The sequence below is a fragment of the Vigna umbellata genome, chromosome 1 (genome assembly GCF_029865625.1).
Source record: "Vigna umbellata cultivar VRB3 chromosome 1, Vumbellata_1.0, whole genome shotgun sequence".
NCBI lineage: Eukaryota > Viridiplantae > Streptophyta > Magnoliopsida > Fabales > Fabaceae > Vigna > Vigna umbellata.
In genome coordinates, this window is record NC_142165.1 from 78,633,348 (window position 1) to 78,650,199 (window position 16,852).

The following is a 16,852-nucleotide window of genomic DNA, read 5'->3' on the forward strand; positions in this document are numbered from 1 at the left end:
AAATTACAATAAAAGTGAATAAAAACAGAGAGATAAAACCTTCCTTCGACCAACGAACTGGAAGCAAGCAATCTACACTTTCCTTCAACTTAAGAACCGGAACAGTGCAGAACAATTCTTCCTTCGACCAACGAACTAGAAGAATAGTAGCGTTGCCAACTCGAAGAGAATCGCTCCGACCTTTGACCCACAAAGCGCGAGCTTCTCCTTTTTACGAGACTAGGCAATGCAATGAACTAGCTTATGGAACTTCCTCAGATCACACTGTATTCTCAAAAGCTCAGAGTTGCTTTCTAAGAGTTTTGGAACTAACTTATATAGCCAACTGGTCTAAGTTCGCAAAGATGAATTATAACTGCCACAGATAATCGATTATTGTTAGTGAATATCGATTATTTGAGTCCGTTACAGGGTTTTTCAAAAAGTAATAATCGATTATCCTGAGGAATAATCGATTATTCCAGAGACTTTGGCAGTTCTCATCAGAACTAGTGATAATCGATTATTTGGAGTAATAATCGATTATTCCAGAGCAACGAGGTTTTTCAGAAGGGCTCAGGATAATCGATTATAGCTTCTAATAATCGATTAAATGCGTAGAAGTTCTAGAAATATGAAAATTTCTAAGTATTACATGTTTAAGGCTTTTCCTAATACATTTATAATCTACAAAGTGCTTTTAAAACAACTATAACAATCTATTGTCTTTCAGCATCATCAAAATCATTTATCTTCAATTTTATCAATGCTCCTCATTGGTAACAATATCATCGGCTCACGTATAAATACGATCATCGCAAGTGAAAACCACCACCACAAATACAAGCGTGAGCTAACAAAATCAACATCAAAATCACAAATAATGATATAATTATAATAATACAATTATCAATTAAAGTATAAGCCTATAACACTCCTACTTAAATCAAATCCACAACACAATAACGTATTATCAGCATATGTCTTCTTCCGTACTCCAGCACACACGACCTGTTCCCCTAAACAGGGCCTATACACCAACGCATGGCTTTCCGATTCACCAAAATTGGGCTCACGCACCAACGCATGACTTTTTGATTCACAAAAATCGAGCCCATGCACCAACGGGGACTTTCCTGTTCACCAAAACAAGGCGTATGCACCAACGTAGGACTTCCTTGCGTCATCCGCCATTGAGTACTAAGAAAACATAGGATTACTAGTCACCCTCTAGCATGACTTATCAAACAAGCTTTTATGAATAACAACAACGCAACCAACTCATGTTCCACTCGATACCCAATCTAATCAACTTTGCAACTACACCATGCAAGAACAACATTAAGGATCATGCATTTAACCATTACAACTCATCATATAATTGTCCCTACAACTAACACACATCATAGTACATGGGCTCATAATATTGCAATCATCACCGATTTCCTAGGAACACTTCAAAAATGTACACCAAATATTTAACACCACCATGCATTTGGGAAACATCACAACATCATAGAAAAATACTATGTATTCCTATAAAACACCACGACGCCCTATAAAATACTACGACTTCATATACAACACCGAAACATCATATAAAAATACTACGACTTCCTATAAAATACCACGACAACATATAAAATACTACAACTTCATATACACCACCAATGCATGAAATAAAATTACTACGGTTTCCTATACAATTCCACGACACTATATAACAATACTACGACTTCATATGCAACACCAAATCATCATATAAAACTGTCGGAACAATCGGTACCGTTATAGACTCGCGCAGCGGAATAAAATATTCGGAAAGCGTGTTACGGTCACAAATCAAGTTTTGATGGTCCGTTTTAGAAAAAACAATTTTCTTAGAGAAAATTTATCAAACAGTTGATGTGCACAAAATAGAAAAGAGTATAGGGAGTAAAAAAGTTGACACACTGGATTTTTATCCTGGTTCGATTCAAAAGAATCTATGTCCAGTTGTTAATCACTATAAAAAGTTATTAACGATTTCACTAAAATCAGTTTCAACAAATTACAATAAAAGTGAATAAAAACAGAGAGATAAAACCTTCCTTTGACCAACGAACTGGAAGCAAGCAATCTACACTTTCCTTCGACTAACGAACCGGAACAGTGCAGAACAGTTCTTCCTTTGACCAACGAACTGGAAGAACAGTAGCGTTGCCAACTCGAAGAGAATAGCTCTGACCTTTGACCCACAAAGCGCGAGCTTCCCCTTTTCACGAGACTAGGCAGTGCAATGAACTAGCTTATGGAACTTCCTCAGATCACACTGTATTCTCAAAAGCTCAGAGTTGTTTTCTAAGAGTTTTGAAACTAACCTATATAGCCAACTGGTCTAAGTTCGCAGAGATGAATTATAACTGCCACAAATAGTCGATTATTGTTAGTGATAATCGATTATTCGAGTCTGTTACAGGGTTTTTCAAAAGTAATAATCGATTATCCAGAGACTTTGGCAGTTCTCATCAAAACTAGTGATAATCGATTATTTAGAGTAATAATCGATTATTTCAGAGCAACGAGGTTTTCCAGAAGGGCTCAGGATAATCGATTAAATGCGTAGCAGTTCTAGAAATACGAATTTTTTTAAGTATTACATGTTTAAGGCTTTTCCTAATACATTTATTATCTACAAAGTGCTTTTAAAACAACTATAATAATCTATCGTCTTTCAGCATCATCAAAATCATTTATCTTCAATTTTACCAATGCTCCTCATTGGTAACAATCTCCCCCTTTTTGATGATATCAAAAATCACTTTTTAAAAGCAACTTTGGGTTATGTGCAAAAGATACAAGCTGACAAACAACTATAAGAGTTAATAGTAACTGAACATATTTCTCCCCCTTTTTTATCATAAGCAAAAAGAGTTATAATGCTCCTCCTTAATATGAGCTTCCCTTCAATTAAACAGTGTATGTACTAAAACAATAGATCATTTTATTCATGAAAACATTAAAGATTACAAGGACACATAAAGCAAGACATGAACATGATAAAACATCCTAGGAATTCAAATCAAACAAACATGAAAGCACACTAAAATAAAATCCTAAATCTAAAATTCAGGACTTGGTGGTCTCTTTGGAGGTTGGAGATTAAAGTGATTTTCAATGTTTCCAATGCGAGTATCAAGGTCATTGAACTGGTCGATCACAAATTCTTCATGATTTTGTTGCCACTCATATATTTGTTCAAAGTGAGTCTGTTGAAAGAGACGCATATCCTCCAGTTGTTTTGACAGGTTTGCAAAATGCTCCTTCATAGTCAGGGATGAATTTGAAGGCATGAGAGAAGGACCACCATCAGCAGAGGTAGCAGCTGGGACTGGATCAGCCATATGGGCGTCCATATCATCATTGGCCTCTGCGTGGTGATCATCATCCTTGTGAATGATCACACGGCCACGAGCAACAAAACCCATTTGGCGAAATGATGTCTCACCAATTTCAGTGCCAATTGCTTGAATGGCGGTAGTGAGTTCGCCGTCCACACTTACACCTTTGTATTCTAAAATTTGAGAGATGAGAAGTGCATATGGAAAATGATAAGAAGGATATTTCTTGGCCTTTACCATTGTGTCGGAGATGAGAGCTGGCCAATCAATGTGGATGTGATTTAAAAGCCCATATAATAGTAGAAGATCTTGCTCTGAGCATTGAGCATGGTTAGTGGCACGAGGACATAGGACCCATACAATGAGGTAGTGAATAACCTTTCTTCAACCTTGAATCCACCCATAAGCAGCTGTCGACGATTGATTTGTTGTTCAGGATGGCGCAAAAAGGATTGAAAGGCGAGGAGACGATTGAAGTCCGGAACTCCAAGATGGATTTTGACAGCATCATCCCATAGTGTGAGTTGTGCGACATGCGTCCATATGTCATCATCCAGAATTAATGGGACACCTTTCACTTTTGTTGTGATGATGCCGTCACGATAACGCATATTGAAGTAGCAGACACGGATGAGATCAGGGTAGATGCACCCCTTTTGCTCCACGAGAAGAGTAAGTCCTTGAGCATGAAACAGATCTAGAAATTGAAAGCCATAAAAACGATAAAAGTCGAGGCGGATGAACTTTACCGCCATGATTCGTCGTTCTTGCCAGAAATGGATATAGTCACCATGTTGCTCCTCATCTGAAATCCAACCTTCGATGGAAGCAGGACGAACATTTCGGGAACGAGAGGAAGAAGCACCAACAGTCCTCCTTCGGGTTCGTCTTGAATCAGCCATGAGAGAAGTGGGCAAAAAGAAACTTTGGAAGGAAAGAAGAAAGATGAAGAGATTTGGTTCAGATTTGGGTGCAGCAGTTTTCTAGGTGCAAAGAAGTGAGTAATAATCGATTATAGGGGGCTATTTATAAGAAAAATGGAGAAACTAGCCGTTTATGACCGTTTCCAACCGTTAGAATTCACTGTAACGGCTATATTTTTGAAGCAGATCGCGTAATAATCGATTATTGTAAGTGATAATCGATTATCTACTCATAAGTCACTTTCCAAAAATTGTGTGATAATCGATTATGTATGAAGATAATTGATTATCTTCTCATGAATTTCCAGTTTGGGTTTGAATATGAATAATCGATTGTTCTATGGTATAATCGATTATCTGCGTATAGAGGCTTTTGCCAAAGCCAAAAATAATCAATTATTATCCTATGATAATCGATTAAAAGGGCTGGTCTTACGAGAATTGAGAAAATTTCATAAATCTGGAGTTTAGGACATATCTAACACCCTTAACTCTCTTCTAAGCTCATAGAATCTATCTTTAGGTAGTGCTTTAGTGAAGATATCAGCCAATTGATGTAAAGTGTCAATGTATTCAATTTGGCAATCTCCCTTTTGAATGTGGTCTCGTAAAAAATGATGTCTAATTTCAATGTGCTTAGTTCTTGAGTGCATCATGGGGTTCTTAGTTAGGTTGATAGCACTAGTATTATCACATTTTAGAAGAATGTGATGAAGGAAGATATCAAAATCCTCCAGTTGTTGTTTCATCCATAAGATTTGGGCACAATTTCCAGCAACAATGTATTCAGCTTCAGTGGTAGACAAGGCTACACAAGCTTGTTTCTTTGAATGCCAAGATACTAAAGAACAGCCCAGAAAATGACACGTTCCACTAGTACTTTTCTTATCAATTTTACACCCACCATAATCTGCATCAGAATAACCTATTAAACTAGGTAAAGCATCAGAAGGATACCAAAGTCCAAAAGATGTGGTTCCTTTAAGGTATTTCAAAATCTGTTTGACAACAACTAGATGAGATTCTTTAGGATTAGCTTGGTACCTAGCACACACACACACACACACACTTTGCATAATGTTTGGTCTACTAGCAGTTAGATACAGTAGGGATCCTATCATTCCTCTAAACATGGTTTCATTTACTCCTTCAACAGATTCATCCTTATCTAAATAGCAAGACGTTGCCATAGGTGTGTTGGCCTCTTTACAAGTATCCATACCAAACTTCTTACGCACTTCTCTATAATATTTAGTTTGGGAGACAAAAGTTCCCCCATCTATTTGCTTTATTTGCAGTCCTAAGAAGAAGTTAAGCTCACCCATCATAGACATCTCAAATTCACCTTACATTATTTGTGCAAATCCCTCACACAATGAATCCTTTGTAGACCCAAAAATGATATCATCTATGTATACTTGAACAATCAAGATATGTTTTCCTAGTTTCTTAATAAAAAAGGTTGAATCAACCTTTCCTCGAGAGAAGTCATTTTCAATCAAGAAAGTACTAAGTCTTTCATACCAAGACCTAGGTGTCTGTTTAAGACCATACAAGGCCTTTTTCAACTTATAAACATGATCAGGATATTTGAAATCCTCAAAACCAGGAGGTTGACTAACGTATACCTCTTCTTTAATAAAACCATTCAAAAATCCACTTTTAACATCCATTTGGTACAATTTAAACTTCATCGAATATGCATAAGCAAGTAACAATCTAATTTCTTCTAACCTGGCTATTGGGGCATAAGTTTCATCATAGTCGATACCTTCCTCTTGACAGTAGCCCTTTGCAACTAACCTGACTTTGTTCTTTGTGATGTTTCCATCTTCATCAAGCTTGTTTCTAAACACCCACTTTGTTCCAATGATTTGATAATCATCTTGTCTAGGAATGAGTTCCCAAACATCATTCCTTTCAAATTGATTCAGTTCTTCTTGCATAGCAGCACACCATTTATCATCTTGAAGAGCTTCCTTTATGTTCTTAGGTTCTACCTGAGACACAAGCTACTGTTAAGCAGAAATTATTAAGATTGTGTCTAGTAGTTACCCCTTTTAATATATCTTCGATGATGTTGTCCAAAGAAAGTCCTCTTGGTTGGTGATAGCTTTTAGGATCAACTACTTGATGTTCATTTTGAGTTTCTGGAGGATAGTTTTCATTTAGATACATCTCTTCAAGAGCTTCCTTCAAATAATCCTGATCACCTGCAATTGGTTTATTTGACTCAAGAGGGTTCACCTCCAGGTCCACAATTTCATCAAAAACAACATGCATTGATTCTTCAATTTTCAAGGTTCTTCTATTAAACACCCTATATGCTTTGCTAGTTAAAGAATATCCTAAGAAGATTGCCTCATGAGATTTAGCATCAAACTTGCCTAGGTTATCTTTACCATTATTCAAAACAAAACATTTGCATCAAAAGATTTTCAAATGAGATACATTTGGTTTTCTACCGTTAAACAGTTCATAGGGAGTTAGCTTAAGAATAGGCCTAATTAGCATTTTGTTCAACACGTAACAAGCAGTACTAACTACATCAGCCCAAAAGTATTTTGGCACATTAGATTCATTTAAAAGAGTCCTAGCTAGTTCTTCTAATGACCGATTTTTCCTTTCAACAACACCATTTTGTTGGGGAGTTCTTGGAGCATAAAAATTATGAGCAATTCCATTTTCTTCACAAAACTTTTCAAAAGATTCATTTTCAAATTCACCACCGTGATCACTTCTCAAAGTTTTGATTTTCAATTCCTTTTCATTTTGAACACGTTTTGCAAACGATTTGAATGCTTTAAAAGCTTCACTTTTCAAGGTTAAGAAAAATGTCCAAGTAAATCTAGTGTAATCATCAACAATCACAAGAGCATAGTAGTTTCCACCAAAACTTTTAATTCTAGATGGACCAAACAAGTCCATATGCAAAAGTTCTAAAGGTTTTGATCTTGAAATTATGGTTTTAGATGAAAATGAGGATTTGGTTTGCTTTCCCTTTTGACATGCAGAGCAGATTTTGTCTTTCTCAAATTTTAAATTAGGCAAACCAATCACAAGATCTTTTGAAATCAATTTATTCAAATGTTGCATATGAATATCTGCAGCTCTTTTATGCCATAGCCAAGGATTTTCTTCTTTAGCAACTAAACATGTTATATTATGACTATATGCACTTTCAATATCAATCAAGTAAATATTATTATGCCTAACACCTTGCAAAGAAATCTCAGTAGAATTTTAAAATATACAGTGCATTTATCACTTTCAAAGGTTACCTTGAGATCCTTGTCGCATAGTTGTCTTATGCTTAGGAGATTGTGTTTGAGACCTTCAACACATAACACATCCTTTATAATCAATGTGTTTCCTCCTCCAATGTCTCCAGTTCCAATGATTCTACCTTTGTTGTTATCCCCATAGGTCACAAATCCTTGCTTCTTCTTCTCAAAAGATATAAACTTTTTCCTGTCACCGGTCATGTGTCTTGAACAACCACTGGCAAGATACCACAATGACTTCTTTGACTTAGTAGGTTCCTACAAAACAAAATTGAGCAAGAATTTAGGTCCCCAATCTTATTATGGGTCCTTGGGGTTAGTTTATGCAGACACACATCCTTTCACAATTTTAACCCATACATATTTACCATTTGGAACACCAAAATGTTTAATGTTGCACTTGTTTGAGGTGCGACCATATTTCATGCAGTAAAAACAACAAACCTCACACACTTTATTTTTCACAAAAGTCCCTTTTTCTACCCAAACTCTATGAGTTCTTTTTACTTTAGACTTTTTGTGTTGATGTATGTTTATATTTCCAGCATTGCTTCTTGTAAAGTTTGTTTTGACATGTGAATTAGACTTGGTTGCCTTTGCAAGTAAATTCTCAAGAATGTCAATATCAAACATATGACTCTTACACGATAGACATTCAACAGGTTGTACAACAACATCAGATTCAGATAATTTAGTTTCCAGATTACTAACTTTGTTCTTCAAAACAACTTCGTCATCTAGTACTTTTTCATACCTCAATTTCAATTCATTATGCTCTTTCTTTAGCTTTTTATGAGCAAGATCAAGTTTTTCAGATTTATTTAACAAATCAAGAAATGCCTTTTGTAAATCAAACTCATTACTTGACTCTAAGCTAGAATCACTTACTTGGCTTCCTGCATTTTCTAAGTCTGCCATTAAGCACAAATTTGCTTCTTCATCTCAATCGCTTGAGCTTGAAGAACTAGAAGCATTCTCTTCCCAAGCTATGTAAGCTTTCTTCTTCTTTGGAAACTTTGTTTCTTTCTTTTCTTCACTTTTCCTATTTTTAGGACAGTCAGTCTTCACATGACCTCTTTCTCCACATCCATAACATTTAATGTTTGATGGAGATCCTTGATTTTCTTTCCTTTCTCCACGGTATTTGTCTTTTCCCTTTGCTTTCATAAATTTAGCAAACTTCTTAATCATAAGACTCATGTTTTCCTCGTTGTCATCAGAATTATCGTTCTCAATTCTCTTAGAACTTTTTCCTTTTGAAATTTTAGACTTGAAGGCAAGCGTCTTTCTTTTGCCTTGATCCTCTTCTGCAGTTAATCTTCTCAGCTCAAGCTCATGCTCACGAAGCTTTCCAAAGAGAATCGTCGTTGACATCTGAGTGAGGTTTTGAGACTCCGAGATGGCAGTCACCTTTGGTTGCCAAGACCTGTCTAATGATTTCAATATTTTCACATTCAATTCATTAGTGTCAAAAGTCTTACCTAAACCTGTTAGGTTGTTCACAATGTGAGTGAAACGCTTCTGGACATCAGAAATTGTTTCTCCAGGTTGCATTATGAACATCTCATACTCCTGGATGAGTGTATTTTCCCTTGCACGTTTCACGTCGTTTGTACCCTCATGTGTGACTTAGAGGACCTCCCACAATTCATGTGTTGTCTTACACACTGAAATTCTATAAAATTCATCAAGTACTACAGCAGATGAAATAATATTACGAGCCTTAATATCAAATTGGGCTCTTCTATTTTCCTCAAGAGTCTAGTTAAAGTATGGTTTTTCTACTTCTACACCATCAACTGTTCTTCTAGGAATATAGGGACCATTTAGCACAGCTTCCCAAATGCCTCTGTCAATAGACCCCATAAAAATTTCCATTCTGACTTTCCAGAAGGCATAGTTATCACTAGTAAAAAGAGGTGGTCTGTTGATGGATGCACCCTCACCATATACTTGATTTTGATGACTGGCCATTTTCGCAAAAGTTTGAAAAAATATCAAAGCAAGCTCTGATACCAAATGTCGGAACAATCGGTACCGTTATAGAGTCGCGCAGCGGAATAAAATATTCGGAAAGCGTGTTACGGTCACAAATCAAGTTTTGATGGTCCGTTTTAGAAAAAAACAATTTTCTTAGAGAAAATTTATCAAACAGTTGATGTGCACAAAACAGAAAAGAGTATAGGGAGTAAAAAAATTGACACACTGGATTTTTATCCTGGTTCGATTCAAAAGAATTTACGTACAGTTGTTAATCACTATAAAAGGTGATTAACGATTTCACTAAAATCAGTTTCAACAAATTACAATAAAAGTGAATAAAAATAGAGAGATAAAACCTTCCTTCGACCAACAAACTGGAAGCAAGCAATCTACACTTTCCTTCGACTAACGAACCGGAACAGTGCAGAACAGTTCTTCCTTTGACCAACGAACTGGAAGAACAGTAGTGTTGCCAACTCGAAGAGAATAGCTCCGACCTTTGACCCACAAAGCGTGAGCTTCTCCTTTTCACGAGACTAGGCAGTGCAATGAACTAGCTTATGGAACTTCCTCAGATCACACTGTATTCTCAAAAGCTCAAAGTTGTTTTCTAAGAGTTTTGAAACTAACCTATATAGCCAACTGGTCTAAGTTCGTAGAGATGAATTATAACTGCCACAGATAATCGATTATTGTTAGTGATAATTGATTATTCGAGTCCGTTACAGGGTTTTTCAAAAAGTAATAATCGATTATCTTGAGGAATAATCGATTATTCCAGAGACTTTGGCAGTTCTCATCAAAACTAGTGATAATCGATTATTTAGAGTAATAATCGATTATTCCATAGCAACGAGGTTTTCCAGAAGGGCTTAGGATAATCGATTATAGCTTCTAATAATCGATTAAATGCGTAGCAGTTCTAGAAATACGAATTTTTCTAAGTATTACATGTTTAAGGCTTTTCCTAATACATTTATAATCTACAAAGTGCTTTTAAAACAACTATAATAATCTATCGTCTTTCAGCATCATCAAAGTCATTTATCTTCAATTTTACTAATGCTCCTCATTGGTAACAAAAACTACTACGACATCCTACAAAATAGGACGACAACTTATAAAATATTATGACTTCATATACAATACCAAAGCATCATATAAAAATACTACGTCTTCCTATAAAATACCACCACAACATAAAATTCAAAATTATGTTGCATGTTCATGCAACATCTAAAAACCCAAAACCTTAAAAATCATTTATAATAATTTTTTAATACAAGGATAAACATAACTCAATAAAACACAAGCAACACAATGACATTTGACTCAAACAAACGACGCTCTACACATGATACATACCCTCACCTTTACTACAACACAAACAAAACATTTATGCATTGACACATGATTACTCAAACATAGATAATGAAGTTTAGCTCCTCTTACCTCTAATCCAACAAAGTGTTATAAATCTTATAAGCCCTCCTGACCGTTTGACTCCTGGGCTTCTCCCTAACAGAAAATAGTGCTTTCCTCTCACACCTCTCTCACAATTACAATAGGTTTTTTTTGTCTCTTTTTCATGATACCTAAGGTTTGTATTTTAACCTAATATAAATAGGAGGCATATTGGGTTTATTTTTCTGAACCTTTACAAAATCTCAATATTTTCATAATATATATTAAAATAAAATTATCTTTAAGTATTACATGTTTAAGGTTTTTCCTAATACATTTATAATCTACAAAGTGCTTTTAAAACAACTATAATAATTTATCGTCTTTCAGCATCATCAAAATCATTTATCTTCAATTTTACCAATGCTCCTCATTCGTAACAAAAACTACTACGACATCCTACAAAATAGGACGACAACTTATAAAATATTATGACTTCATATACAATACCAAAGCATCATATAAAAATACTACATCTTCCTATAAAATACCACCACAACATAAAATACAAAATTATGTCGCATGTTCATGCAACATCTAAAAACCCAAAACCTTAAAAATCATTCATAATAATTTTTTAATACAAGGATAAACATAACTCAATAAAACACAAGCAACACAATGACATTTGACTAAAACAAACGACGCTCTACACATGATACATACACTCACCTTTACTACACACAAACAAAACATTTATGCATTGACACATAATTACTCAAACATAGATAATGAAGTTTAGCTCCTCTTATCTCTAATCCAACAAAGTGTTATAAATCTTCTAAGCCCTCCTGACCGTTTGACTCCTGAGCTTCTCCCTAACAGAAAATAGTGTCTTCCTCTCACACCTCTCTCACAATTACAATAGGATTTTTTTTGTCTCTTTTTTATGATACCTAGGGTTTGTATTTTAACCTAATATAAATAGGAGGCATACTGGGTTTATTTTTCTAAACCTTTACAAAAGCTCAATATTTTCATAATATATATTAAAATAAAACTATCTTTATTTTAATTGATTTTGATATGTCCCCAAATAGTATATTTTATTATTATTATTTAATAATATTTATTTATATCTAATAATATCTCGGGATATTTTTAAAATTTTTAAATATATCTAATATATAACAATATCTAAAAGTATCTTTTAAAATAAATATCCTTTAAATATAAATAAGAAACAATTTTATCTATTAATTAAAATAGTTAACCACATTTATATATATCTCCTAATTATTAAAATTTCCAGAATCACACATTGAAATTTATTACCGGCAACTCCTAAATATACAATATTTTGAATGAAATTTAATGTCAATAGTTATATATATATATATATATATATATATATATATATATATATATATACACCTTAGTGCAACTAATTCAATATTTAAATTTAACCTTTTATTTAATATTTTCATCTTTCAATTTTTAATTGTTTAGTAACTCAAAAGATAACCCAACTATTATGATAAACCAAAATCACAGTTTCGATGCCTTTACCCAAAAATTCACGTTAATTACAAAAATATTAAACTCTCACATGATGTAAAATAAACTAATCTTATTTAATACTGTTTTTCACAAACCTAAAACTAAGAAAACATATTTATAATGTTGGTTGTAAAAAAAAAACCAATAAATATATATATATATATATATATATATATATATATATATATATATATATATATATATATATATATTTATGCTGCAGTGGAGCCAGAATGGGCGATGCAGCTGTGATGTGTGTGGTGGTGGCCAAAGAGGAGAGGTGTGTGACAACGACGATGTGTGTGGTGGTGGCCAAAGAGGAGAGGTGTGTGACAGCGACGTCGACAGGGGTTTGATGAGGAAGAAGAAGAGTGGAAGATGGAAGGAGGGAGAAAAGCTGAGCGTGAAGATGCAAAGAAGGAGACGTTGACTCAGTATCAAAAAAAAATATGATGTGGTACACTAATGTTAGTCACATCAGTTGTTTTTAACTCTGTTAGTTTTGGAAGACCATAAATTAAGGTTTGCTTAAGGGAGAAACATATTTAACCCTAAAAATAAAATGATTATAAAATAATGATTTTTTTATTTAAAAACAAAGATAATAAGATAAAAAAATGTACATATCAATCATTTCTCAAAAATATAAGAAAAAGTTTTTTTAACAAGTTTTTTCTATAACTTTTTTACAACCGTGGTAGTTTGTGATACGAAGCAATGAAATAGTAACGCATAATCTATTTATTGTAAAAAAATTATTAAAAAAAAATTGTTAACCTATCTTATTCCTAATATATAATACACCCACTCGAATGACAATTACGTGGATCGTGGACGTTCTTCCAAGTCCAATTGTCCATATAACCTCATCCGCAGCCGACTCCACAAATCTCCTCCACACAACTTCAAAACTCCGTTTTCAATAATGTCGAAATTTATTGTTTTGAACTAAAGTCGAAAAGACGAAAAAACAAGATATATTGAATCAGCCCACCTATAATAGTTCACTGAGCTCTCCACCACGTCTCATATACCAAGTTTTCTAATGCATTCTCTAAATGATATCACCAAATTCACATAACTTTAACCCAGCAAATAACTTCTACTTCGCTTGCTTCATCATCTTCATATTGTAGTTTTTCGATTCAGTACACCTTAAACAGTTTCTTGTCGTAGCAGCTTCATGGAGACCCCAAAACTCACCCACGTGGTTCTCGTTTCAAGTCCAGGTCTGGGCCATCTCATCCCTGTCATTGAGCTTGCCAAGCGCTTTGTCCTTCTCCACAACTTCAAAGTCACAGTTATCGCCGTCACTTCCCAAACTTCACCAGCCGAAGCGCAGATCCTCAACTCACTCCTCACACCATCTCTCTGCCACCTCATTGATATTCCTTCACCAGACATCAATGCCCTCATTTCCCAAAACGATGCCGTGTTCACTCGCCTCTGCGTCGTGATGAGTGAAGCCAAACTCGCCATCCGGTCAATTCTTTCCGAAATTACCCCTCGCCCTTCCGCAGTCATCGTTGATGTTTTCAGCACCGAGACAATACCCATAGCAAGAGAACTCGATATTCTTGGCTACGTCTACTGTGCTTCACACGCTTGGATGCTCGCGTTGGTTCTCTATTCGCCGGTTCTGGATGAACTGGTAGAGGGACAATACGTGGACCAAACGGAACCGATCAAAATTCCGGGCTGCAAACCGGTTCGACCGGAGAACTTGGTCGACCCCATGCTGGACCGGAACGACAGACAGTATACAGAGTATCTGAAAATGGGAAAAGGGATCCTACAAAGCGACGGCGTTTTGGTGAACACGTGGGAGGAGCTTCAACGTGAAGAGCTTGAAGCGCTGAGGGAGGGAGGTTCGTTAAGTGAAGCGCTAAATATGAAGATTCCCGTGTACGCTGTGGGACCTCTCGTGAGAGAGCCCGAGTTAGTAACCAATTCTTCAACTGAGTCGCTGGTGACGTGGCTCGACCAACAACCGACTCAGTCGGTGGTTTACGTGTCGTTTGGCAGCGGAGGAACGGTGTCTTCTGAGCAAATGAAGGAGCTGGCATGGGGATTGGAACTGAGTGAACAGAGATTTGTTTGGGTGGTGCGCTCGCCCATTGAAGGAGTTGCTGATGCGGCGTATTTCACCACTGGGAGTAGCGGGATTGATGAGGTGGCGAAGCATTTGCCGGAAGGGTTTGTTTCGAGGACTCGAGAAGTGGGCCTGCTGGTTCCCGAGTGGGCCCAACAAGTGACTATACTAAGTCATCGTTCTATTGGAGGTTTTCTTTCACACTGTGGGTGGGGCTCCACCCTGGAAAGTATAACAAACGGTGTTCCGTTGATCGCATGGCCGTTGTACGCCGAGCAAAAGATTAATGCGGCGCTGTTGGCGGAGGAGCTGGGCGTGGCGGTTGGGCCCAGGGTGTTGCCGACGAAGAAGGTGGTGCGTAGGGAGGAGATAGCAGAAATGGTGAGGGAGGTTATTGAGGGAGTGGAAAGTGTGAAGGGCAATCGCGTGAGAGAAAGAGTGAAAGAGGTGCAGCAAAGTGCAATGAAGGCTTTGTCGAAGGGTGGGTCGTCCCTCGTTGCGCTGTCTCATCTCGCGAATATAATTTCAGGTTGAAGAGATGTTTATGGGGCCATTCTCTTAATGAAAGTAGTTGAAAATATGATAATTAATGGCTTCTGTTGACGAAGTCCTTTTTACTCCTTGTCTTGCTTAAATGTCTCGATTGGAATCTCATGCAAAGAACGTCAGAGATTGTTATAGTTGAAAGAAGTGATGTTTTGTGTGATTCCACTCTAGTCGAAGTATGATCGAAGGTTCCTGCAGCTTAAGGGTTATGGTTTATAGCCAATCTCAGTATATATTCTCTTCTTCTTTTTAACCTCATTACTATTATAAAAATAATTTTACTAGAGTGTGTTAATCATCAATTGAAATTTGCTATTTTTTTTATTATTTAATTAAATTTGAAAAATAAACTAGCTCACATTTTTAGTTTTTGTTGTTGTTGTTTTCCTTTTCCATAATTATGGGCAAAACTATATTGCACTTTTTGTTATTTAGATAGTATGTAATTAAACTTATTTGTTACTGTGAATTTTCTCTTTTCGTAATTATATAATGCTTTATATTTTCTTGTTATACCAAATGATAATGTAATATATGCAGATAAAAAAACATATGACTTTTTTTTTTAAGAATATAGTTTATAAAATATATCTCTGTACAATGAATGCACAGGAATCTGAGTCGGGACAAAAACCATTAGGAAAAACAGAAAGAAAATCATCCACTTTTGGAAGTTCCTTTGAATTTTACTTCTCAGCTCTTAAAATAATATCTTTCATGCGTATGCAGCCAAAGCCTCTCTAACTGTTTTTCAGTACATGATATTGTTCACGTGTGTGTATGCACTAAATAGTTGCAACCTATGAGCTCTTATAGTAGGATATCGTCATTGACAATTTAGTATTGTATGTGTAGGTTTATGTACAATGTAATGTAATTTTACAATCTTCTAGGTAATATTTGTAATGTATATGTGCAATTAATGTTTTAAATATTATTGAAAAATTTAATGTATGAAATGGTTTTTATAGATTATTTATTCGGCTGAATTTGTTGATTTGCTAATAAATTGAATAAATAGATGGTAAAATAGGGAAAACCTTTAAAAAAACATTATATGACGTACATGACATTGTAGGTTAATTATAAACAACATTATTATGACAACTGAACTAATATATGTCATAGAATCTTAGATATGTTATGACAGGTGAAAAGAAATACGTCATAGAATTGATGATCATATGACAAAGAAACAAAAATACGTCATAGTAATTTGAATATATTATGACAGTTAATTAAAAATATGTCACAATAGGTTGGACCTTCGATGATAGGTAACGTAATATGTCAGATTTTCCCATTACATTACAGAAAGCGTGAATTTTCTATGACTACCACAACTATAACGTCAGAACACTCATAGAAGGTCTATTTTACCTATTATAAAATGTTATTTTTGCACTAATGTTTTTGTGTAGAGTGTGACACTAGTGCAAAACGGGCTATCACTAGTAAAAAATTGGGTTTTTACAGCGCACATTATGCCACGGTTCAAGGAAAACCGCAGCATAATGGTGCGCGGTGGCAGTTTTGTAAATAAATCGAACATATATGCCGCGGTTCTGCTCCAAACCGCGGCATATACTCCAGTCAACCATTGCCTTTGACGCCACGTATGAATAAAAAATTAAATAACAGAGTATATGCCGCGGTTCCCTGCACAACCGCGGCATATACCCTGCCAATTTATTGCAAGTG

General features: G+C 35.5%; 1 protein-coding gene across 1 annotated transcript; it reads left to right on the forward strand.

Annotated features, from left to right (window-relative positions):
- Nucleotides 1-13,359: 13,359 nt before the first annotated feature.
- LOC148206502 (anthocyanidin 3-O-glucosyltransferase 5-like) lies at nucleotides 13,360-15,478 on the forward strand. The gene has a single exon (XM_088104330.1). It carries the CDS (start codon nucleotides 13,697-13,699, stop codon nucleotides 15,137-15,139), a length of 1,443 nt encoding a protein of 480 aa, XP_087960456.1. The 5' UTR covers nucleotides 13,360-13,696; the 3' UTR covers nucleotides 15,140-15,478.
- The last annotated feature ends 1,374 nt before the right edge of the window (nucleotides 15,479-16,852 follow it).